This window comes from Neophocaena asiaeorientalis, unplaced genomic scaffold, assembly GCF_003031525.2.
Source record: "Neophocaena asiaeorientalis asiaeorientalis breed wild unplaced genomic scaffold, Neophocaena_asiaeorientalis_V1.1 scaffold268, whole genome shotgun sequence".
NCBI classification, from domain to species: Eukaryota; Metazoa; Chordata; class Mammalia; order Artiodactyla; family Phocoenidae; genus Neophocaena; species Neophocaena asiaeorientalis.
In genome coordinates this window covers 4399523-4424157 of record NW_020173979.1, presented here as the reverse complement: position 1 = coordinate 4424157, position 24635 = coordinate 4399523, and the positions used below count along the sequence as shown (strand labels likewise).

The window sequence follows — 24635 nt, the reverse complement described above, 5'->3', positions numbered from 1 at the left end:
CCCCAGCAAGTGGGAAGGGGCCAAGGATGCATCAGTTCTCTTATGATTAACATCAGCCCTCATTGGGTGATTAATATTATAACTCATAACTCTCCACTGGCTTCTCAAAAAGATAAAACCCTCTGTACTGTACTTGCTTTGCTGTTTGCCACTCCTAAAACTGTTCACATGGGCCCCAAGCCTGGTACAATATGGTCCATGCCCACCTCACACTCCTCTGTCCCTCATTCACCACGTCCTAGCCTCCAGACGTACTGGGGGGCTTTCTGTCATCTCCTAGATGCAGATGTCACCTCCCAGAGCAGGCCTCTCTTCTTCCCACCGCAGAGTCCTTGGAGAGGCTGTTCCTTCCCTCTGTCCTCACTCTCCACCTGGCCATCCCCTTCCCGGCCTTCTGGACTGCTACAGGGAAGCCCTGCAGTTACGGCTAGGTCTTTCTGTTTAAGTTCCTATGACATCCCCTACCTTTCCTTTGTTTTTCCTTCACTTTGCTCAGTTGTAATTCAGAGATCATTTGCTTAATCTCTACCTTCACCCCAGGACACGCATCACCCCTGTTCCCATTGGATTGGCCAACACCAGTCACATGGTCATACCTAACTTCAAAGGAGCAGGAAGTGCATCCAAAGGAGCAGGAAGTGCTTGGAAGGAGAACCAAAAGTAGTTTGTGATGAGCACCAGTGACCATCACAATATAATGTTTTGTTTGAAAAAACTTTGATTCCACAAAAACAACATCACAACAAACACAACTAGACCCATTGCACTGGAAAACACTGATTGCACTGGGCCAGACTTAACTAGGACCAGCTTCACAATGAAATAAATGGCATCTACTTACATTATCCCACTCAGAATGTAATGTTTTTAACCAAAACACTAAAATTATAATAGCAATCCATACATATAGCTTAAAAAAAATATTTCAAACAGTAACAAAGCTGTAAAGTGAAAAGGAAAGTGTGCCTTCTCCTGCAGTGTCCCCACCCCGTAATCCCGTAGAAATTGACCGCTATAGACAGGATTTATCAGGCCTCGAGATGAAGGCGGGGGGCCTGGGAAGGCTTCACAGAGAAGGCACGTGCAGAAGCTGTTTGGGTTTCTTATATTTGAGACTTAATTTTCAAAGACTTCTATGATCCAACTTAAGCTTTACTGTAAGCCACTTTGAGACTTATGTCTAATGATGAGAAATACTGTTTCTCTCAGAAGGGCTGGGAATTCCAAGCCACAGCTCCAATCTGGGAAGTTTCATCAAAGCATCACTCCAAGCTTAGCAGTTGCCACCACCACTCAGATCAAATACCTTGAGAGCCCTGTGACCCACTAATGCATTCACAAACTAACTCAGCTAATTAACCCTGGCTCCTTCATCCTCTTAATCTACAAAAGCCTTCCAGTTGGCCAACCCTGGCTAAGGGAGTGTTATGTGGGCTCTTTGTAGGTTGCATCCCTCTCATAGCCAAGCAAAGACACCTATTAGAAAGCTGAGGCCCCTGCACTAAAGTGAGGAGGGGACTTCCCTGAGTGCCTTCTACAAGTCAGGCGCTTTCTGTGCAGTGGTTCCTCTGATCCCAACAGCCTGGGAGATGGGTGCTACTGTACCCATTTTACTGTGAGACTCAGAATACAGAACTTGCTCAGGCTCGTCCACTAGGAAGCTGCAGGGCTGGGATTCAGACCTGACTCTTTTGGCTGCAAAGCTTACCATTATTCCCCACTTACTGATGCCTAATTGGGTTGCCGCCTTCCCCGACCACCCTGTATAAAAGAGTGCCTCCCGTGACCCATTTCTCTAGTCCTGTAACCCTGCTTTATCGTCATTCACAGGACACATCACCACCTCTGTTCACTTCTTTATCCCCAGTGCCTGGAAGAGTGACTGGCATCTAGTAGGCACTCAGTAATTATTTGTTGAAGGAGTAAATAGTGCTGTGAAAAAAATACTGGATTGCCAGAAGGACTGACCTGAGTTTAATCCCGCTCTGCCAGGAATCCAGTGTGTGACCTTGGACAAGTCCGGTTCCCTCTCTGGGCCCCGGGAGCCATATCTGTGAAGTTAGAGGGCAGGATCAGTGTACCTCTCCGTAACTCATATGCTCTGGGACTTCTACAACTTGTCACAGAGTTGTGACAAGTTCATAGTGAAGGTTCATAGTGAAGGCTACTCTCATACTCAGAAGCAGGAAACAAAATTAGAAATGCTAAATGGATGGCAGAGTTTGAGGCAGGGGAAGTTATGGGGAGAAAAACCCTGAAGCCACTTGGTGTCTTCCCTCCTGCCACAGACTGGGCTCTGTAAATCCTCAAGTGGAGAAAGTGTGAGAAGCTTGGGTAGAGGAATGTAGCCCCTGATTTGCTGAGACAGAGGAACAAACATAAAGACACAGGAGTGGGCCCAGGGGAGACCCATAGGGTGGTCCTTTATGCCAGTAAGTATCTGACTGTCAATCAGATGATATTAGTCTTTGCACTTCTACTCACCATCTTGATAACCTCAGGGATGTCTCATAAGATCTCTGGTTCCATTTCTCTTAATAAAAGGGAATAATAATATTTTCTCTGAACCTCAGTTTTCTCCTCTGTAAAATGAAAGTAATATAACACGTATCTCACAGGAGCTAAGCGATGTGAAGAGTGCTCTGTAAAATAGAAGGCTGAAATGTACTGAAACAGAACCTGTATGTCACCCCCATTCTTGATGCATGTGATGTTAGCAGCACAGAAGCATCATCTAAGGACACAGCCTGAATCTGTACAAAGGTCCTCTCTAATCACAGGGCACCCTTTTTTTCTCCATGTTGCCTGGAACCCAAAAAATGAAATTCGGTCACGTTTCTAGAATATCACAAAACACACAAAAGTCACTTGGAAAAACATGGTATGGGGTAGGAGAGAGGGGCTGTTAAACAGGACCACAGACTCAGGCAGTTAATGTAAATGAATGATGATAGATAACAACCCTCCCTTGGTCTTAGCGTTGGAGAGGTAATAGGGAGTAGTAGGGTCTGCGGTTTACTAGAGTACACTTGCTCTGTCTAGAGCGAGCAGCTTCTCCTCCGCTCCAGCCAGTTGTGCTATGTGATAATGCAGGCCTGCATAGCTGTAACTTCAGATTTCTAGAGAGAAGCCAAAATCCATATTTTATGTGAAATAAATGTTGGCAAAATTCACATTTAAAAGGAGTGAGATAACAACTGTACCCTGTGGACTGCCAGATTGTGATTTCTGAACTAAACTGTCAAATGATGGAATTAGCCACTGAATTAGCCAGCTGCTTTCCAGATAGTGTCTTGGCTGCTGTCTTGGGACTCTTAATGTAATTCCCATTCAGCTCCTAATAGCTCTACACACTTTTAGCAAATAATGAGCCCTTACTATTCACCTACTATGTGCAAAGCAGATACTAGACATCATATAGTAGGATACTAAAAACAAAACAAAAATAAGGACAAGACATAGTCTCCCTACCCCCACTCCACCTCACCTCACTCCTGTAAATGTAAACTGCAACACCCAAAGGTAGATTCTGATACCTACTGGGTGATTGTTCAGAGATAATAAGTGCTTCAGGAGTTTGGACAGACTGAGAGCTTTCCATGTGGTGGTTTTTTTTTCTTTTTTTTTTTTTTTTGCGTTACGCGGGCCTCTCACTGTCGTGGCCTCTCCCGTTGCGGAGCACAGGCTCCGGACGCACAGGCTCAGCAGCCATGGCTCACGGGCCCAGCAGCTCTGCGGCATGTGGGATCTTCCCGGACCGGGGCATGAACCCGTGTCTCCTGCATCGGCAGGCGGACTCTCAACCACTGCGCCACCAGGGAAGCCCCCATGTGGTGGTTTTTGAGAGCTGCCCGGAGGAGATGGCTCTTAGGTTTCAAGGGTGCCTGGGATTGGGATCAGCTGATCACATGCTTTGGCAGAGATAGGGGTCCACATACCAGTAGAATCTGCAGCTATTGCAAAAGATCCATGCTGTGTAGTTGTGGGGAATTGTTCTGGAAAGGTAAACTGGGCCCCCTGGATAGACTCTTGAATGCCAGCCGGGGAATCTGGGCTTTATCCTGAAGATTGAGCAGAGAGGTGGTGGGTTGTAGTGGGGTGAATTTCATGGAGAGGGACCCCCTTACCCTGCTTTCTCGAGAATGAGAAGTCTGGATGTAGGCTCCAGGGGCCCCTCCAGTTTCGACTCTTCACCTCTTGTGTTTTATTTCAGTCCACACAGAATAAACAAGCAGGATGGAGCTTCCCCAGACAGTCTCATGCAGGCTGTGCTTAAGTGGGTCTGTGCAGGGGGTAGGGGTGGGGCTGGGGGGTGGAGGAGGCCTTCGTGGTAATGACCTGGATCCTGAAACAATCCAGAGAGACAGCAGGGTTTTTTTAACAGGCAGTCTTTCCTTTTTTAACGATGGTTTCATTTTACATTTTTATTGGCCCTGCACTGATTGTTCTCGGGCTCTCTGATGGGATATGAGATGTACTGACATTTATAGAAATCAAAACATTAATAAATCACGAAGTTCATAACGTCTGATTTGCTTCTAAATGAGACAGAACTATTATCACCATAAAGTTGCACATAAAATAGGCCCAATTGTGATGTACTGTATAGTCTAATCAAAGGCATTTGAGTGAATAACCTTTCCACCAAAGAAGGAAACAATCAAAGCTGAATAACTTCATTAATAATTCAAGGTGTGTCTGCCAAGTCTTCATTTATTAAGTGCACGGTTAACAGGCTTCCGAGCTGAGTCCTGGAGATGACACCTTGCCACCTTCTCCCTGCCTCTGGGCAGGCAGGCAGACATTCTCAGACAACCTGGCTGCAGTCCTTGCATTTGGCAGCTCCTGTTCCAGTTGAGGGTAACATCCAATTCCCTTCTCCAGCTACGAAATGGACCATAGCAATGCACACTGTGTCTGGATTATTAAGGGCAGAGGACATGGAGCCATGTAATAACTCTAAGGGAGAAGAGGCAGGAAATTTTCTCAATGACCGGCGGTTATTATGTCTATTTGCTAACACCGCAGGCCCTGCATTTCTGGTGTCCACCACCCATAGAAACTCTGCCCTGTTCCCTGGCAGTCTGCAGACCGAGATGCTTAACAGCTCTTTCATCCAGAGTCTTGTATTTGCTTATGTCCATTGCAGTTAATATAGAATGATAATATTCGCTTTAGCTAGTTAACGTCCAACCTGAACTGGCAACTGGGTGCCTATCTGACAGAGTAAATCACAGAACAAGAAAATTTTCCTATAGCGAAGAGAAGCACACGTAATTAACTAGATCCATCAGAAAAGTTGTAATCATGACCTAGAAAGTGTCTAACAGACATGATTATTGGATTCTGCTGTTGAGAATGGCCCTTAAAATCACAATCTTAATACACTAGAAGGTGGGAATAACATTTTTGTGCACCTGCTGTATGCAGAGAGCACTTTATATATCTTATCTCTTTAGATTCGCAGCTACAAGATGGGTATGACTATAACTCAGATTAGTCTAATGACCACATACCTCCTAGGGACAGTGAGATGATTAGATCAATTCTAAAACTATTAGCATGCTCTCTGAGCTCACCAAGACAGGCACTTAATATGAGGATACATTAATACTGAATTCCAGAGAAAGCTCACTTGGCCAGTCTCCGTTATTTCCCTGCTTGTGATTATTCTATATGGCATACAGGAGTTTATTTTTCCACTAACAAAGAAAGGGTTTATTTGGTAGGGTTACAGGGGCTAAACCTACTCTGTGAAATTGAGTATTTCACGAGTGTTGAACTGGTTTTCAGGTCTTTAGTACACGAATTTGGGATAGTTGAGCGTAAGACAGCTCTTCTAAAATAGCAGCTATAATGTGATGGAGTCAGGTCATACTGGTGAATCATGGGTTTCACTTCCCAAATCCATATTCAGTGGCTTCATGTTGATAGTCTGAACTAGGCTATGATGGGAATATTTGCACCAAGGATATTGGAAAATTGTATCAAGCAGGCTTCTCCCTCACTCCCCCAGGAGCCAGTTGTTAAACACTTACCAGCGCATCAAAGCAAGCCCTCTGCTTGGAAACCGTCACTCAGGAAGTTGTCAAGTTATCTGGATGGCAGTTAACTACTCTTCAAAAAGCAGACTGAAAGACTGACACCTTAGCCTGACCTTGATCCAATGACTTTCCATGAATGAGAAAATTCTATGCCAACTTGAGATAAATCTTATTCACATGGCAATTTTACTTTTCCTTTGAGTAATTCCTTCAGCCTCTCTCTGTTCCTTCATTATTCCATCTTAATACTAAAAGCATCTAGACACTATTTTTTCCTCTTCCTCATTTGCAATAAATCATTTTAGCCTCCCAGTCAAGAGAAGTAACAAAATCCCACCCATGTAATCCTCTGATTTCCTGCAGAAATATTCTAGAACCACTCATCCTGTGTAGTATGCCCTCTGTCCCCAAAGCAGGGCAGCCACTGCTCATTAACTGACTGTCCCCATGTGCTGGAACTTCCGAGCAATGTCCAGCTGAGACCAAAGGAGACATGGTGGGAGGTTTCCCCACTACTTCCTGAATACTAGCTGGTGGCAGGATATAACTAATTCCCCTCTAGAGCTGTAGAAACTGCTGGAGCTACCTAAATAAATCATCAAAAGTTTCATCCTGGGACACTTTTTCCAGACAAAGAGGTCCACTTACAACATTATATAGAGATTTTCGCTTGTGTCTGAGACACTGCAGTGAACCTGACATTTATTTCTATTCTGCAGCCTGGTTGGGGGCTTAGCTGGACAGAAGTGTTTGCTTTGGAGATGAGGGGACACAAGAGTCCCTAATATATGTAGCCTTGCTCCTTGTCCTGAAATATCATTTAGGGCTCCTTCTTCCTGCCTGGGATGTAGGTGACTTACTTCTTTCCCAGGAGCTTCTTTGTTTTTTCATTCTTGGTGAAAACTGTGTGAATGTTACACTGCCACACAATCAAAAAAACGGTGACTTACATCACAATCTGTGTAGTGATTTTGTGGACTTTTAATAATTGCATTACATTCCTGACAATTTCTACCACTACCACCACCCCCAAGAAGTGCAAGGTGCATCTGACATGCCCCTTCCACACACCTCACCCAGTGTGCTGATCTGAAGGCCACCCTCAAAAACACCCCCATTTGAGGAGAAAGGTCAGAGAACTGAAATACTTTCTCTCTCTCTCTCTCTCTCTCTCTCTCTCTCTCTCTCTATATATATATTTATATATATATATATATATATATATATACATATATACATACACACACACATATATATACATATATATATTTCAAGTAAGTATATATATATATTTTGAGACATTTCACCTGGAAAACCTCCCATCTGATGGAAGTAGCAGTACTCAAATATTATTTTTGGTAGGACTCTGTTTTTTCCAGAACATTTTCAGGACTAAGGTGTAAATGAATGAGAAACATATAAATTCAATTTTGTTTAAAAGGGTCAGGAGGGTTTCAAGATTAAGAGAACCAATGCTTGGAGCAAAACATGATTTGAGTTTTATTGAACCAAGAAGACTGAAAAAAATGTCTGGAACACTCAGAAAAATCTTTATCAAGGCTCAGCACTCCTGGGACTCATCGTTAAGTTTATAAAATTCAGAGCTGATGAGTTGTGCGCTGTGTGTGTCTGCTTGAGCTTATGACTCACCTCTAAGCCTTGGCTGTAAGAATCTCAGCTTCCAGGATTATACTTAAGGGTCCAAATGGAGCTTATTTCCCCCTCTGCTCCACACAGACACCAACAAGGATCTTCACCCCTGATTACCTTGGGGTAATTTGTCAATCAAAAGATGGTGTTAAAGTTGCCCAGAATAAACCAACAAACTATGTATAGGGGACAGTAAAAAATTACATTTTCAAATGCCAGCATGCTATCACTAATATAGTCTGCAATGTAATGAACATAGTTTAGGCAACATTAAAAATGAATCTCTGGAAACACGAAAAATATGATAAAAGAGATAGCACAGCATTCAATTTCATGCACACTGTCACATAAATTATTTGCAGCTCGAGTATGTTATGCTCTTTTAAATTTCCCTCTGGGTACAGTTTTAATGGCATCCTACAAGTTTCAATATGTCATATTTTCATTGTCATTTACTTCAAAATACTTTCTGATTTCCATGAGATTTCTTCTTTGATACATGGGACACTTAGGAATTAGAACCATGTTGCTTGATTTCCAAACATTTGGAGATTTCCTTGTTTTCTTTTTGCTCTCGATTTCTTGTTTAATTTCCCTTTGGGCAGAAAACATTCTGAATAATTTCAGTTCTTTGAACTTTTTTGAGATTGGCTTTAGGAGCCAGGAAACGATCAATTTTGCTAAGTGTTCTATGTGCACTTGGAAAGGGTGTGTATTCTATGATTGTTGGGTAAAGAGATCTACATGTGTCAGTGAGGCCAAGTTTGTTCATTGCATTGCTCATATCTTCTATACGCTTATTGATCTTTTGTTTTATCAGTTTCTGAGAGAGGTGTTTTAAAATCTCCAATTCTGATTATGAATTTGCTATTTCTCCTTTTGGGTCTGTTAGCCTTTGCTTTATATGTATTTTCAAGTCATTCTTTTTTTTTTTTTTAACTTATTTATTTATTTATTTATTTATTTTTGTCTGTGTTGGGTCTTCGTTTCTGTGCAAGGGCTTTCTATAGTTGCGGCAAGTGGGGGCCACTCTTCATCGCGGTGCGCAGGCCGCTCACTATCGCGGCCTCTCTTGTTGCAGAGCACAGGCTCCAGACACGCAGGCTCAGTAGTTGTGGCTCACGGGCCTAGTTGCTCCGCGGCATGTGGGATCTTCCCAGAGCAGGGCTCGAACCCGTGTCCCCTGCATTGGCAGGCAGATTCTCAACCACTGCGCCACCAGGGAAGCCCTCAAGTTATTCTCATTGCATACTAATTTAGAATTTTGTTGTCTTCCTAGTGAATGGCCCCTTTCATTATGAAAACTCCCTCTTTCTCTCCAGCAAAGCTTCTTGCCTTAAAGTTTATTTTAGCTGATGCTAAAATAGCCATGACAGGATTTCTTGATTCATATTTGCATGCTGTATCCTTTTACATTCTTTTAGTTTTGCCTTTGCTGTGTCTTTATGCTTGCAAGCAGCATTTAGTTAAGGTTTGGTTATAACTTGAAGATTGCTCTCTTGTATGGAAGATTTTCTATTTGTTTTTGTACTTCAGCAGTTGTACTGTGATGTTCTTAGTGTGGATTTTCTTTGTGATTATCTCCTTGAGGTTTGTAGTCTTCTTGAATCTGTGGCTTGATTTATTATATCCATTTTTTAAATTCTCATTTATTTATCTCTTCAAATGTTGCTTCAGCATCATTCTTTCTCTCCTTCATTTTTGGAACTCCAATTATACCTAAGTTAGAATTTTTCATCATGTCTTATGCTCTTATCTGTACTTCCCATTTTTTTCTCTCTTGTGCATCAGTAAGTATATTTTTCTTTCGACCTATCTACCAAATCATTAATTTTCTCTTCATCTGTGCATAACCTACTGATAAATTGGTCTATTTGGTTGTTAATTTTGGATGTTACCCTTTTCAATTCTAGAATTTTAAACTTACTTTCTTGTATATATTCTGGTCCTCTGGTAGAATTCTCCATCTTTTTTATCTATTTTCTTGAGCATCTTTCATTATTATTTTAAAGCCCATGCTTGATTGGTCCAATATCTAAATCCCATAAATCTATTACTACATTGGTATATCCTATCTTTTTCTTTTGGTCCTGTCTCTTAATATGCCTGGCAAGTTTTCAATGAAAAGTGGACATTAGAATAAAAAATCTGTAAACTACCTAGCTGAGCCTTCAGCTTCTAGGAGGTAACAGAGTAGGGGCAGATAAACTTAATCCACACAGGGACTGAGCTATTTTGAGGCTGGATTTCAATCTTTGTAAGGCCTTATCTATTTCTAATTTGTTCTTGCTCCTAGTATGTAATCCTTTAGGGGTCAAACTGAAAGCCTGGGTGTTTACCAGGAATCCTCCTGCTAGGAAGACCCAGAACTCCAGCACTTAACTCCCAACACTGTGAGCCTGCCAGAAGCTCTGTTTGTCTCTACCACATTTTGGCCGTGGCTTTTGCTCAGTTTCTCTTGACCTGTGTCACTTAGGAATTAACAAAAGCCTTGAGGGAATAAGCAGCTACAGCTACCAGGCTCATTTCTCTGTTTCCCCTCCAGTCTGGGCCCCTCAAGCCCTGAATGTCTTTGTGGCACTGATCCAATTTTTGTCTTCCCAGATCGCTGAGAGTTCTGTTCACATTCTTTGCTTAGCAGACCATTTTTGCTCAGTTTCTCAATCTCATTACCCATGCCACTTTAAACACACTTGAGTTAAAAAGCAGCATTGATTGTCAGACTCACTTTAATGAGTTTTTCTGCCCTCCAGAATCATGGCTTCTAAAGTTCAGGCTATCTTGGTAGCTCTCCAAACAGATGTGATTTTCTTAACCCTCCTTTTCTAGCTTTTCTCAGTGGGAGGTCAGCTCTGCTACAAGAAAGCTTACAATTCCAGGGCCTTTTTGGCTTCTGTGCCTTTTCATATGCTGTTCCTTTGTCCCTCTTCCTTCAAGATTCAAATAAATTATCACCTCCCCTTGAAATCTTCCCTGTGGCCCCTTCTGGTCCCCTCCATCCAAGTGGCATTAGTTAACATATGTATATGTATAATTGATTCACTTTGTTATAAAGCAGAAACTAACACACCATTGTAAAGAAATTATACCCCAATAAAGATGTTTAAAAAAATCCACTAATTAAAAAAAATAATAAATGCAATACAGTAGTGAAAAAAAAAGAGTTTCCTCCTCTTGGCTCCCAGTCTTAGCCATATCCACACTGCTTGGAATGATTTGCCAATGAAGAATTCCAGACCAGCAATTCACAATATTCTACAAACAGGAATATTATATTTGGCCCATGCTGTATGTATAAATGTTAAATTCATTGATAACAGATAGGAATCAGGACACAAATCATCTTTTAATAGTAGCATCTCTTGAAAAATCTGAAGATCTGGACTCACCAGGCTTAAATTCTACATGACAACAACTGGCTGCATAACAGCTATTTCCCTTTCATGGGGCAATGGCTCGCCAGTTCTCAGTCCCCACCACTCTCTATGGTTGTACATACCTCATCCAACTCATCTAAATTACCTGCCAACTAATATTGGCATCTGAGTTTGTAATTCTTGGTCTATGTGTGTGCCCTACCCATCAGTCTAAGAACTCCATATGAACAGACATTATATCTTTTCATCTGTCTCCCAATACCTGTCACATTCCTGGCATGCCAGAGAAGCTCAGTCCATAGTTTTAGACATCTCTCTGCAAGAATGCTGCTACCCTAGCATTTTTAGAGCAGTAAAACTGTTCTGTAGGATACTATAATGGTGGATACGTGGCATTAGACATTTGTCAAAACCTATAGAACTATACCACACAAAGAGTGAACTCAAATGTAAACTATGGGCTTTAATTAAAAATAATATATCAATCCTGGTTTTTCAATTGTAACAAATATACCACACCAATGCAAGATGTTAAAATAGGGGACACTGTGAGGGTGGGGTACATGAGAACTCTCTATTTTCTGTGCAATTTTTCTATAAACTTAAAACCGTTCTAAAAATAACCTCTACTAGTAGGGCTTCCCTGGTGTCGCAGTGGTTGAGAGTCCCCCTGCCGATGCAGGGGATGCGGGTTCGTGCTCTGGTCGGGGAAGATCCCACATGCTGCGGAGCGGCTAGGCCCGTGAGCCATGGCCGCTGAGCCTGCGCGTCCGGAGCCTGTGGTCTGCAACGGGAGAGGCCACAACAGTGAGAGGCCCGCGTACCGCAAAAAAAAAAACAAAAAAAACACCTCTACTAGAAAAACAAATAAATACAAATGCTACCTATCAGAGTGATAAAAGGGGGCAACTAAATCCAGCAAAATAAGTTTCTCCCATGGGATTCAGGTCAGGAGACAAGAGCAGAAATACTTACCAAAGGACACCCACCTATACCACCACTTTTAGGGGCAGCAGGAAAATAAGCCTTTCCTGCCTGGGGCTGTGGGTAAGGAGTGACTAAGACACACTTAAAGTGGTGGCTGGTCTGCCATATGCACTCTTGGTCAGGGATACTGGAAAGACAGGAGGAAGTTCACATAATAGCCTACAGAGGAAACTAGGCTGACCCCCAAATCGGTCCAAAAAGGCCAGCAGGACAGCAGCAAATAGAGCCTGTTTCCCACTCTCTGGGACCTGGACCCACCCTACTTCACCGTGCAATGGAGGATTTTCCAGGTCTGATGCTTTTCCTTATGTTTTACATTCTGTGTAATAGGGGATTTTGCCTTCGACCGCCCTGCCCACTCATCCGAATGTGCTAATTCATTTTTTCAGTAGCCCTTTTCCCCCTTCTGCATCCGTGTTACTTATCAAGCTTGAGAAGGAAAGAGAGAAGCAAAGACTTGTAGATTGTAAGCTCCATGAGAGCAGGGAACAGGGTTGTTTCATTCACTGAGATACACATAGTAGGTACTTCATTGATAGCTGCTGAGTGAGTGAATAAAGAATCCTGCAAGAACGCAGTTTCAAATCACAAAGTGGCAGAGCGTGGCAATGGGGCCTCCGTTGTGGAGGGTTATCTTATAAGCCACTCTTCAATCAAACATGCAGGTATTTCCAAGGCCCATCCACATCCGTTCATCCTCTGCCCCATGCCATCCCGCCTCTCTTCGGGCTGCCTGGCTACGGGCATGCTCAAGGAGCTCCCTGCTGGGAGCCGTGAGCACCGCAAGGTGACCCGTTGCTCTTACCTGTTCTGACCATGGGAGAAGGTCAGTCCCAGCTCTGCTAACAAGAGACTTCTTCACATATGTCAAGCTGGATGGTGACCTGGACATCCTCAGAGCAGACTTTCCATGGAAACTAAAAGCGTGTTTTGCTTGTTTGATGAGTGGTTTTGGTAAAATGTTTTCTTACTTTTTCCTAGACATCGCCTGGTGGTATTACCAGTATCAGAGAGGTAAAAAAGTGTAAACTAACTTGACTACTTTGCTCACATTACTTTCAGTAGGAGAGCTTCTTAATCAAGTATATATTTTGTAATTAGTCTTCTCACTGACCAACTTTCTGTGCCCCTTAACAACAAACCCCACCTAAACAGAAAGAGTTGGAAACATTCTTTTAGAGACAAGTTACAGGAAAAATTTTGCTCCCCTTAAGAAACTGATATGTTTTTCTCTCACAGACAATAAGATATATGTAAAATCTCAGAGCCAATTTGTGGCTCAAGTGTAGGAACTGCTTAGAACAAATGACCTGGATTTCTATGTTCTCTTCCCCCCCACCACCCCACCCCCGTGGTCTCGACCTCCTATTCTAATCAATATTTCCTGAGGCAGTTTTTCCTATTACCTTATCTCTTTTTATTTTATTATATGTATTTTATATAATCAGCTTCAAGTCCTTTGTGAAACAAAGCAGAATGTGTTTAAATAAACAAATGGTGAGGGAGAGAGAGGTGGTAGCCTGGGTGATGTGAGGTAGCAGAATGGTAGTGGGTGGAAGGGCAAGTAGGTATAGATCAGGAGCCCAAAACTCAGATGCCTGCAGGACCAAGCAGGGAACACAACTGAAGTAAGGGAGCCAGGGGTGAACAGAGGGCGCACTAGAGGCTTTCACTGCTCAGAGGGATCAGCCCCTGCTCAGCTCTGATAAGCTGTTACCTTGTGAGAAGTTGAGACCAAAGTTATCAGAGAATCCCATTTTCCAAGAGAAATCAGAAATCCAAACTTGTGCATGAATCTCTCAACTTTAAATAATGGAAATTCCAAACAAAATTAAAACACATTTTATGGGCCAAACAAGACTTATCTTTGGACTGTGTTCATGCCAATGACCAACACATTTTGTAACCTCAAAACTAAATGGGTGGTTACACAATCCAATCCAGAGACCCCATGATGGAGAAAATATTTTCCAGTACAGGAAGAAGGAGATGGTTACAGCCATGGTCTTTGGTCATGTAATGGTTATGGACCTAACAGAGGGGACCCTCAGCAGAGAGAAGACCAAAGACTTGGGCCGTCCTATTGCTCATAGTTTAAGGGCCTCACTTGTACACGGGCACAGAGCTTGTCAAGAGCAGAACTACTGCAAGGATGGTTACAATCAATTTGCAGTTTTGTGCTCGAGGGAAGCAGAAGCCATTGTAGAGGCACAAGGAAGCCAGATCTATAAAACAGGCCCTGGACTGGCTGGATTTGAGGTCCAGTCCTGTCACCAGCTGGCTATGTCACCTAGGACTCAGGCAAAGCCAGTTAGTGACAGAGTGTGGAAGACATCTCCCGTGCTAGAAGTCCTCAACATGGGCTCCATGTGTTTGAAAGATACAGGAACTCATGGAAAGTAGAGGCAAAGTGCCATGGTTAGGTGCATTTTATTTTTCTAAGAGGGCCTATCGCTTTCATCCACACTCAGAAGAGTCTGTGACCCCAAAACATTAAGGTCCACATAATCTGAATCATCTCCTCCAAACTTTCCTTCAGTCTGGGAATTACCTGTGTAACATCCTCTACAGTTGGTTATTCTGTCTTGCTTTAACTGCCCCCAGTGATAGATTGTTCGTCACTTTTTAAGGTACTTATAGTTAGAAAACTCTTGATCTGTTAGGACCCCCATCTTCCTAATATTCTAATGGAGAGGGTAATGTTCCCCCACTTCCCACTACACACAAAGTTTTAGTGGGACAACGGGCATGAAAACATTTTACAGAGTAAAAGTAGTTTACAAACAAAAGTATGGTACGCGGGCCTCTCACTGTTGTGGCCCCTCCCGTTGCACAGGCTCCGGACGCGCGGGCTCAGCGGCCATGGCTCACGGGCCCAGCCGCTCCCAGACCGGGGCACGAACCCGTGTCCCCTGCATCGGCAGGCGGACTCTCAACCACTGCACCACCAGGGAAGTCCTCTGATTTACTCTTGTTAGGTAGTGATCACCATTGTATTAGATCTCTGGGTTAATTTTTATCTTTATCATCCAAACTCAACCTGACTTAGTAACTGGCTCAACATTATTTTTAATAATAAAAATAATAATAACAAGCAATACTTGGCCTCAGAAACTCTTAACAAACCTCAGAAGAAACTGTCAAGGAGGCTCGCATCTGTTAATTCTGTTTCCTCTTCCTCCAACCAGAGAGCTGGGCCACCCCCCTTCCCTTAGTGGGACTGCCTGGATAGCACTCAGAGGCTCCCCGGGGGAAAGCAAGGATTTTAAAACCTCCACAGCCCCTTTCAGAGTTTCTTCAGAATATATTTACAGTGGCCAGAACCATGAAGCATACAGAGAAAGAGAAGGGAGAGCTGATGTGAGGGAAAAGAATGCTTAAATTATGCAGAAGCCATTGTAGAGGCACGCATAAGGTTGCTACAAGTGTAGGCAAATTAAATTAGTGTTTTCCATTCCCAAATCATGACCATGAGAGTCACAATCAGCACATTTTTATAAAGGAATGATTAAATTTGAGAACAGAGTATATCTCACATTACTGAGGGAAAGTACCATTTCATGAAATGGTACTCTATTTCATGAAACCCTTGCTTCAAAACATTTTATAAAATTTTCCCTTTATGTATACTGGATTGTGATGTAAATTGTAATTCTTACTATGAAACACAGTAAAAAGAAACTCAAGAACCACTGGTTGAAGCCCCTAACACCCACCGTGTGGGCGATTTTCCCAGCATCAACATCTTGAATCCCAAATATGTAAATTTCCTTCAGCAACTGATGTTACCATAGTCTGACAATTAGAGGGTGATGAAGAAGCAAAACAAAACAAAAGCTTGGCAGTCAATATTCAGATGTTACAGAATCTCTTCGATACAGAAACTGATCCTGCTGGTCAGACAGTAAACAAACCAGTTCTATCTTAATGAAGTGGTTTTAATGTTTGATATATGTATATATCTATAACCAGTGCATTCTTAAGGAAAGAGACAAGTGCAGTTTCTGAGTCAGAAAGATTCTCTCAAATTTCTGCAAAGAGATTTCCCTGAGCCTGTGAAGAATCTAATCACAGTCAATACTGAAAAAAAAAAATCTTTTAAGCTTCTGGATAAGATAAACTCGGAAATGTATACTAGATGCCTTCAAAAATACACCTTTTCTTCCAAAAATACATTTGTGTCTTCCTTATTTACATTTTAATATAACTTTCACCTCTTTTCAGGGTTAAACATCTGTGCATTTTAAAAAATAAAATTGCTATTAAATCTAATGCTAGGAAATTTAAACCAACAACTTGAATTCTAATTTTAAATGAATTGAAAATATATGTGAGTATTCTGAATTAGACTTACGTGGGGTTTTTCATTTGTTTGAGAATGCTGCGGTATTTAAGTAATTGCTACTTAACTTGTTAGCTAGAAACATAACAGTATTTAAAGGCTCTATTCAAATTATAAGGAAATTGGCCACTTCCAGCTGTTTGGCATAAACAGAGTCTTATTTATATTGAATAATCTGCTTTACTCTCTGTAGGATAAGAGGATATATGTTTCCCAGTATGTAAGAAAGATGACAGTTGGGAATTGTTACCAGGTTCTTCTGTCTCTCCCTTGGAATCTTACCTAAATGCCCATTACCTTAGAGAGGAGATAAAAGATATAAACTCACTTTGACGGATTCCTTTTGCATTGAGATCAGCGTCTCAAAGGAAAAGTGACAATTGCGGAGAGAATCTGATGTAAAAGACTGACACTGGCTAGGGAAGTGCACACAGTGTAATGCACCTGCTCATCCTGTTCTATCAGATAGAAACTCAGCCTGTCCTCGCTCTCCATCATCATGGAGTGATGCCCATCTCATGACTACTCTTGCCAGCCCCTATTTACAGTTGTTCAATACATGGATTTGGTGATACCTGCATGGCAACAATGGGCCAAGAAGGTTAGATGGAGGAAAACACTCACTTACCTTCTGTGATGGTAAAACATTGAAAGTTACACTTATTTAGATTTTGTGATCCTACAGTAGGAGATGGACAGAGCAATGGGATACTTTAAATGACACTTTCTAAATACCTGGGGGAAAATTATATTGCATTGTATAATAGTATGTGTAGGAGGGATAAACTACTACTTAAAACAACTGTTTTTAGAGCTCTTCAAATACTTCAGAAGCTTTCATTTATATAAAGTAGCTCCCATTTAAGTCATTTTCTATTATTTAAGGATGTCTGGTAGATATTACAATACCGGGAAGTGCATTCATATTTTTAAATTAATACTTAACATGCTGTAATTTGTACTTTTTGCCAAATCAAGCTAGTCTTCCTCTAGTTTCCTAAATGGTGAGAGTTTACTCTATGGTTTTTTTTATGAATTTGTCTCCCTTTGCTGTTTGGAGGATGTTAGTCAATCTGCTCACTTACCTGTGTCTCTAGAATATTCAGATGGTTCAATGGGCAGCAAACTGAAGATGCAGAGCAGTTATTTTGAAAGAAAAGGAAATGTTTTCATGTGGACTTATCTTTAGCACTTCTGCCCTCATCTCCACTTGGAACACGTTTATCTCCAAGGCTGAAGCTCCCTCCCTAGGTGGTATCCGACACAGCTGGAGTAATGGCTGGACCGATGGTAAGACAGAAAGTGACTAAGCGGGGAGGTGGGGTTCAAAGCAGGAAGGTCATCTGCAGTGTGACCCCCAGCCCATGACCCTATGTCTCAGGTCACCACACCACCCTTCTGACAGCCCAGACTGTGGGCTGACAAGTGACCACCAAGGTTAGCTGCTTCAATGCCATCTCCTCTGGTTCCAGATAAGATTGAAGACGAGTTGGAGATGACCATGGTTTGCCATCGGCCTGAGGGACTGGAGCAGCTTGAGGCCCAGACCAACTTCACCAAGAGGGAGCTGCAAGTCCTTTATCGAGGCTTCAAAAATGTAAGACCCACAGGGCCTCTGAAGGCCCAGGCAGGATTTCCCATTTGGGACTAAGCTCTCCCAAATGCCAAAGGGACCCATCAGAGAGATTTTTGCACATGTGTAGTTGTAAAAGGAAGGCCAAATCTATAAAGGAAACAGGAGAGCAAGGTCATCTGGCTAGAGGAAGATGCCAGGCAAGAATGAGGCAGTCTCAGTAGATGGGAAATTGGCCAACAGCCCAGAGACTTCACAGGATGGCACAGCCTTGGCCCAGATACCAGCCTTAGCGTGACCCATTCACACTGTCAATACTGTTAGTGCCCCAGAAATGATGGGATTTAGGTCTGCTGCTAACCAAGCTCACAGACTGAAGTACAAGCCTGATAGCCAATGTATTAATTTACCTCAATTTCATATATTTAACCTCACGGTAGCCTTGCTGGAAAGGTACTGGTAGCCCCATTTTACAGGTAAGGACACTGAGAATCAGAGACTGACTCACTCCGAGTTACAAAACTTAGAAGGGGCTGAGCCAGGATCCAAACCCAGGTCTTTCTAATCCCAAAGCCCAGACTCTTTCCACCTCACAGTGCCCGTTCTCTGATGATATCTCATCATTTTGCAAGGCAGCTTCAGTCCTAAGGTGGAACTATCTCCCAGCCACTCACCTTGGAGGTACGGAAGTGCACAGGTGGTTGCCCGGTCCCCGCCCACCAGGCATCACAAGGAACCCCAAGGCTCTCAGACAGTCCCGCTAACTCTCCCCCCTTCACACAGGAGTGCCCCAGTGGTATGGTCAACGAAGAAACATTCAAGCAGATCTACGCCCAGTTTTTCCCGCATGGAGGTGAGTCCGATCTTGAAACAGATCCCTCCTGGCTCCCTCTCTTCATCCCCTGGCAGCCTTCCTTCCTCCAAGTTCATACTTCCTTGTTATCTGCCTCCTTCTCAAGGTTGGGGAGAACTCCGAGCAGAATTCCTCCCTTATTGCAGGGTGTGGAATTCACTGAAACTTTAGCAGAAAACAGCTCTGAAAATGGACCTTGTCCCAGAGAGGAGAGTGATAAAGCAATATCACAAAATCTCCTAACAGCTGTGTAAAGCTGGTATTGTTATCTGCGACCCGGGCAACTACGTCTCAGAGAGGCTAAGCAGCTCATGGAAGATTGCACAGCTAGTGAGTGGCAGACCAGAATTAGATCCCAAAGTGTCTGTCTAAAGCTTTGCCAAGATGGGCCTACCATTGTGCTATACTCCATCCTTTCCTTAAAACAGCTTTCCTTGAAAAAGAACTTCAGTAAATACCAGAGACTATAAAAATAAAGGAGTCCAAAAAGATGCAGGTTGAATAAAATTGTGCTTATAAATCAGGTTAGCAAGTGTGCCAGGCTCACAGCCGCTATGTCACTCTGCCTGACTCCTGCAGGAACCTGCTCTGACCCCACGGGTCTGGGGCATCAGAGGCTCTTCCTGTGGCTTCAATGTGTCACATGCCAACTTACTTCCTGCCCCAGGAGCCATCTCCTGCAGGACCCCTTCCCCGGGTCCTGATGAAACAGAGATCCAAGTGTCCTAGACACTTCTTGGGCTCCGTTTCTCATGGACCTCTTCAGCAGCCTTCTTAGGTGTGGGCCCCAGTACAGGACCACTCTCCCAGCTGGGGGCAGCTTCACCCCATGCAGGCCCCAGAACCGATGTTTGTTGAGTCCTGTGGAGCCACTCTTATATTGAGTTTTTACTATGTGGCAGGCTTGTTGATGGATTTGATGCTATGGCTATATGAAAAGTTTAACATTGTGCAGAGATGGGAAGGTGAAGCTCAGAGAGGTTGTGTTAGATGCCTGGGGTTACACAGCTAGGTAGTAACAGAGCTGCTCTCCAAGACCAGGTCTGTCTGCTCCCTAATGGGTGCTCATTCCATGGCATCGTGCTGCCACTCAGAAGAGCATCTTCTCCACACAAGTCCCGTGTCATTCATCCAACAAGAATTATACACATAGACAGGCAAGAGCGTCTCTCTCTGGGGATGGCTAGCCTTAGGAGCAAGGGCCTGTCTCAGCTCTTGCCAGAAACTTCCCACCTAAACCCCAGAAAAGCCAAACGGGTCCCAGGTCACAGCAGCAGTTTTTCCCACTCTGTAATCTTCTCCCTTCTGTCACCCTAGCATCATTCTCTTCTCTTTCTTACTGTTTTTAAGTGATCTCACTCCCCCCTGCAGGACCCCTGCTCCCATCACCTGCTTTTCCTTCTGTGCCTTGCAGATGCCAGCACGTATGCCCATTACCTCTTCCATGCCTTCGACACCACGCAGACGGGCTCCGTGAAGTTCGAGGTATGCTTGTCTCTGAGAGGCCCCGGGTCCCCATCACTCTTCCTCTAAACCATGGAGATGTTGGGAGAAGGAGTGGACCGTCAAATGCTGCAGTCCTTTACCATTTAACGAGGATTTCCTGAAGATAGAAGAAGCAACTGCCCTTACCCTCCAGGAACTCAGGACCTCAGGGACTAACAGTAACAGTCTAATCGGTCACATGCATGCCGCGCTGACCATGCTGCAGTCTCTGTACTTAGTGCTCTGCATGTATTAACTCATTTAATCCTCACGGTAACCCTAACAAGGTAGGGTTCTATTATTTATTATCGGTTTACAGCAGAGGAAGTTAAGGTTGAGAGAGATTGAGTTGCTTTCCCAAGGTCAAACAGTAAGTGGTAAAGGAGGGCTTTGAACTCAGGTGGTATGTTTCCAGAGTCCATGTTCTTAGCCACCAGACGATGCCACCACTTGTACAATAATTGTAGCCATGGGATAAGGCAACAGTAGGTGTCAGCACACACTGAGCTCCGTTCTTCCTCCAGAAGCTCCTTCCCCAAAATGCGGCAAGGTAGGCAGTGGAAGGGGAGTGGGGCTGTTCACTGAGCTTGGCCACATCCTTCTGGGGACAGAGGACCTGGGAGATACCATTCTGTAAAAGCAGTCACAGAGTCTGACCCAAAGACAGAGCTTCACCCCACCCGATGGCTTGGTGGTTAATGTCTCTCATGCCTCTTCCACTTCTCAGGACTTTGTAACTGCTCTGTCGATTTTACTGAGAGGAACCGTCCATGAGAAACTAAGGTGGACATTTAATTTGTATGACATCAATAAAGATGGATACATAAACAAAGAGGTAAGTGAGCTGAGGCCAGGGGCATATGCGAGAGCTACAGGGAAGGCACCTAATTAGAGAGAAAACAGCCTTAGTCATGAGGATGAAATGGTCCAAATGAGGAGGGATCTGCTTTGGGGCAGAGGTGGTTCCTGACAAAATGAAGGTCACCTTTGACCTCCCCCATTGCCCTACCCTGCCCTGTCCACGGGCACTCAAGAAAGGATTAAGCAGATTCATTCACTCTCACTTATTCAATGCACATTCTAAAGGGGGTATAAATAATTTATTTCAGTGTAGAGTAACTCCTCCCACGGGAATTTGCATTTTAACAGGTTAACAGCCACATGTTAAAGGTAAAAACTGGAATAGTAGCATTGCAGGCATCACCTAGAAGAGAAAAGGGAGATCTTTGAGGAAGAGGAGATTCCAGTTGAATCATATGAGCCACAACCTATTTTGCCTACTAATAAAACCTCAGAAGGGGGTCAGGTGCAGCCATCTCTAAATAAATCATCACAAATAAATTTCTGAATCTTCACTGCTTGACACTTTTAGAGCCTCAAAGTATATGTGGTATCTAGATAGTGAAATACCCACAGGTCTATCTCAAAACTCACTTTGGTATCTACTGTATCCTGGCATCTCAGTCAAAGCTTGGATTTAGCATCTTGTAGCATCCCACTTCCTGAGATCCTGTGTGCCAGGTACAGTGCATGGAGTTACAAATGTCATCTCTAATCCTCACCTCAACCCTGCAGGTTTCTCTCCAATTCTCATTCCTCATTCATTCAGTCATGGATTTGCTCAACATATATTTGAGGGCTTATTAGATGTTCTAGGTGCTGAAGATAAAGTGGTGAACAGTCCCCAAAATGTGAAAATCCTAATATCCACTAATAACAGATGTGGTAAGAATTCCAGTAAATACATATAATGGAATGACAGGTGGCCATTTAAAACCATGTAAGAGCAATCAGATATAAAAATTTGTATGTTACATTACATTTTAAAAATCACTATACAGTAGTATGTATAATATTATCTCAACTTTGTAAATAATTAAATGCTTCTATATATACTCAATATCTTATACTCCAAAATATTCAAATACTACTTTACAAAATATATAAGGCAAGGACCCTAAAATGAGACTTATAACAAGATCTTCAACCTTGATTCAACCATTATTGCATCACTAAATAATCTTACTAACTCCTGCTCCCTTTTTTTAGTTTGCAAACTAGACAAAACTGTCCCCATTAATACTCATCCGACCTTTCTGGATGGCAGGATTAATAAAGTACTCCTTAAAAGGAAAAGAAAGTGTGAATAAGCAGCTTCTTAGAAAAGATAGCTGGATCTTCCCCAGGCAGTCATTTGGAAATAGTTTCATCAAAACTGTAGGCAATGAAAATCCTGAGAGAGCAATCAAAATTTATCTTTAAGTCTGCCTGCCGATGCAGGGGAAACGGGTTCGTGCCCCGGTCCGGGAAGATCCCACATGCCGCGGAGCGGCTGGGCCCGTGAGCCATGGCCGCTGAGCCTGTGCGTCCAGAGCCTGTGCTCCGCGGCGGGAGAGGCCACAACAGTGAGAGGCCCGCGTACCGGAAAAAAAAAAAATGGGAGTGCTATTTAAAAAAAAGAAAAGATGGGGGGCGGGGTATGTCAAAAGACCACAGAAGTCAGCCTGAAGGAGTTCCCAACAGCCAAAGCCAGAACAATTTGAGCAACAAAATACAAATTGATAGTTTTGGGTTATAACCTATAAAATAAACTAAATGTCCATGAGTCCTAACTAATATATATGTACAAATAATATATTATGTATTTAAATAACTAATAAATATGTATTTAAATCAATGAATACATAAACAAATGGGGGAGGGGGAGGACAACTCTTCCTTAAAGAATTCCAATTAATAAACATAGAAGGAATAAAGGAAATACAAAATCCCCATTAAGCAAACATTACAGTAATAATTTTTGCAGGCAAGATCCAGTAACAGATTCTAAGATCAGTGGAGAAGCTTGACAGGCACCACCTTAATCAAGTGATCAAGGTTAACATCGCCAGTAATAAGACATAGCAACACCACGTACCTCTTTGATATGTTGCACCAAGAAGGATATAACATCACTTCTACGGTATTCTTGTCAAAAATGCATAAGTTCAGTCTAATCATAAGACAACCAGGGACTAACCCAAACTGAGAGACATTCTACAAAATAACTGACCAGTACTCATATCAAAAGAGTCATGGTCTCCAACGACAAAGACAGAATGAGGCACCGTCACAGATCAGAGGAGACTAAGGAGACACAACAACTGAATGCGACGTGGGATCCTTGAACATAAAAAGGCATTGGGGAAAAAACTGATGGAGCCTGAATAAGCTCTATAGTTTAATAGTTTTGTGGCATTGTTTATAGTGTTGTAGTCACTAGTATTGTAGCATTATTACTTTCCTAGCTTTCATCATTGTGCTGTGGTTATGCAAGTTGTTAGCATTAGGGGAAGCTGGGTCAAAGGTATACATGAATGCTCTGTGCTATTTTTGCAAGTTTTGTGTAAGTCTAAAATGATTAATAATAGGTCAAAAAACAAAACAATTAAGTAAAATAAGCACATGGAATGAGGAGTAGCAGCAAGGAACCCAAGATAGAAGCTGTCCCCCGGGTCTCTGTAGACACTCCATCAGATATCCTGAAGACAAGGCTGCCTTCCTACATTCTTTTCCCCCGTTCCAAGTAGGGGATGGGGAAGCCCATGGAACACTACTTCTGGCCAGTGTGATCAGGAAAACACCACAGAGCCACTCAACAGTGACTGGGCTCCCAGCCCATGGCAGGCATGGTGCCAGGTGCAGAGAACTTAGCAATGAAGGATCAAGCATGTGTCCTCAGAACTCACATTCTTGGGGAAACAGATCTATAGAGCAATAAAAAGAACAAGTTAATTATTTTAATGTGTATGTGCTGATCACTTATTCCATATCAATGAAAGATTAGAAAGGAAATATGAAAGAATTTGTAACATCTATCTGGCCCCATCAATCAAGAATGGTAATTTTTGCCTTTGTAGAATGGGATCTTTTGGTTACAAAGCTAGAAAATCATCAACATAAACGAGCTTAAGCTGAGAGATTTCTTGTAAAGATATAGGTAGTTTCTCTAAAAAGTCTTTTAAAAAATAAATAATTTTTTAAAGTGAAAAAGAAGATATAGGTCGTTTGCTGTAACACATTTAATCCCCATTCAAGCTAGAAAGTTGTTAGTCTCCCCCCATGTCACACCAGTCTCCTCTTCGTATTCCTCTTTCCTCTCCCTCCTCCAGCATTGTCTTAGATCAAGTGGGCCACACTCTTCTCTGCAGGAATGATAGGTTCCGTTGGCAGCAACATGGGGGGCGGGGCGGGGCGGGGGGAAGACCTCAGAGGAGGTTTTAGTGGATAGGGTAACCATTCTCAGACGCTGCCTCTCCGGGGCTTCTCTTGGTCCTTGTTACTA

The 24635-nt window shown here is 42.9% G+C and overlaps 1 protein-coding gene across 6 annotated transcripts in view; it reads left to right on the top strand.

Moving 5' to 3' along the window:
• Positions 1 to 24635, top strand: part of KCNIP1 (potassium voltage-gated channel interacting protein 1) — a 350368-nt gene that overhangs the window by 320225 nt on the left and 5508 nt on the right. For 3 of the 6 annotated variants that reach the window (XM_024753406.1, XM_024753405.1, XM_024753408.1), the window contains exons 2-5: positions 17873 to 17997; positions 18757 to 18826; positions 20241 to 20311; positions 21039 to 21146. In XM_024753406.1, coding sequence (XP_024609174.1) covers positions 17873 to 17997; positions 18757 to 18826; positions 20241 to 20311; positions 21039 to 21146 — 374 coding nt within the window. Of the gene's footprint in view, positions 1 to 13039; positions 13073 to 17872; positions 18028 to 18756; positions 18827 to 20240; positions 20312 to 21038; positions 21147 to 24635 lie in introns of those variants that run through there. The other 3 variants (XM_024753404.1, XM_024753407.1, XM_024753409.1) reach the window with 2 other exon arrangements.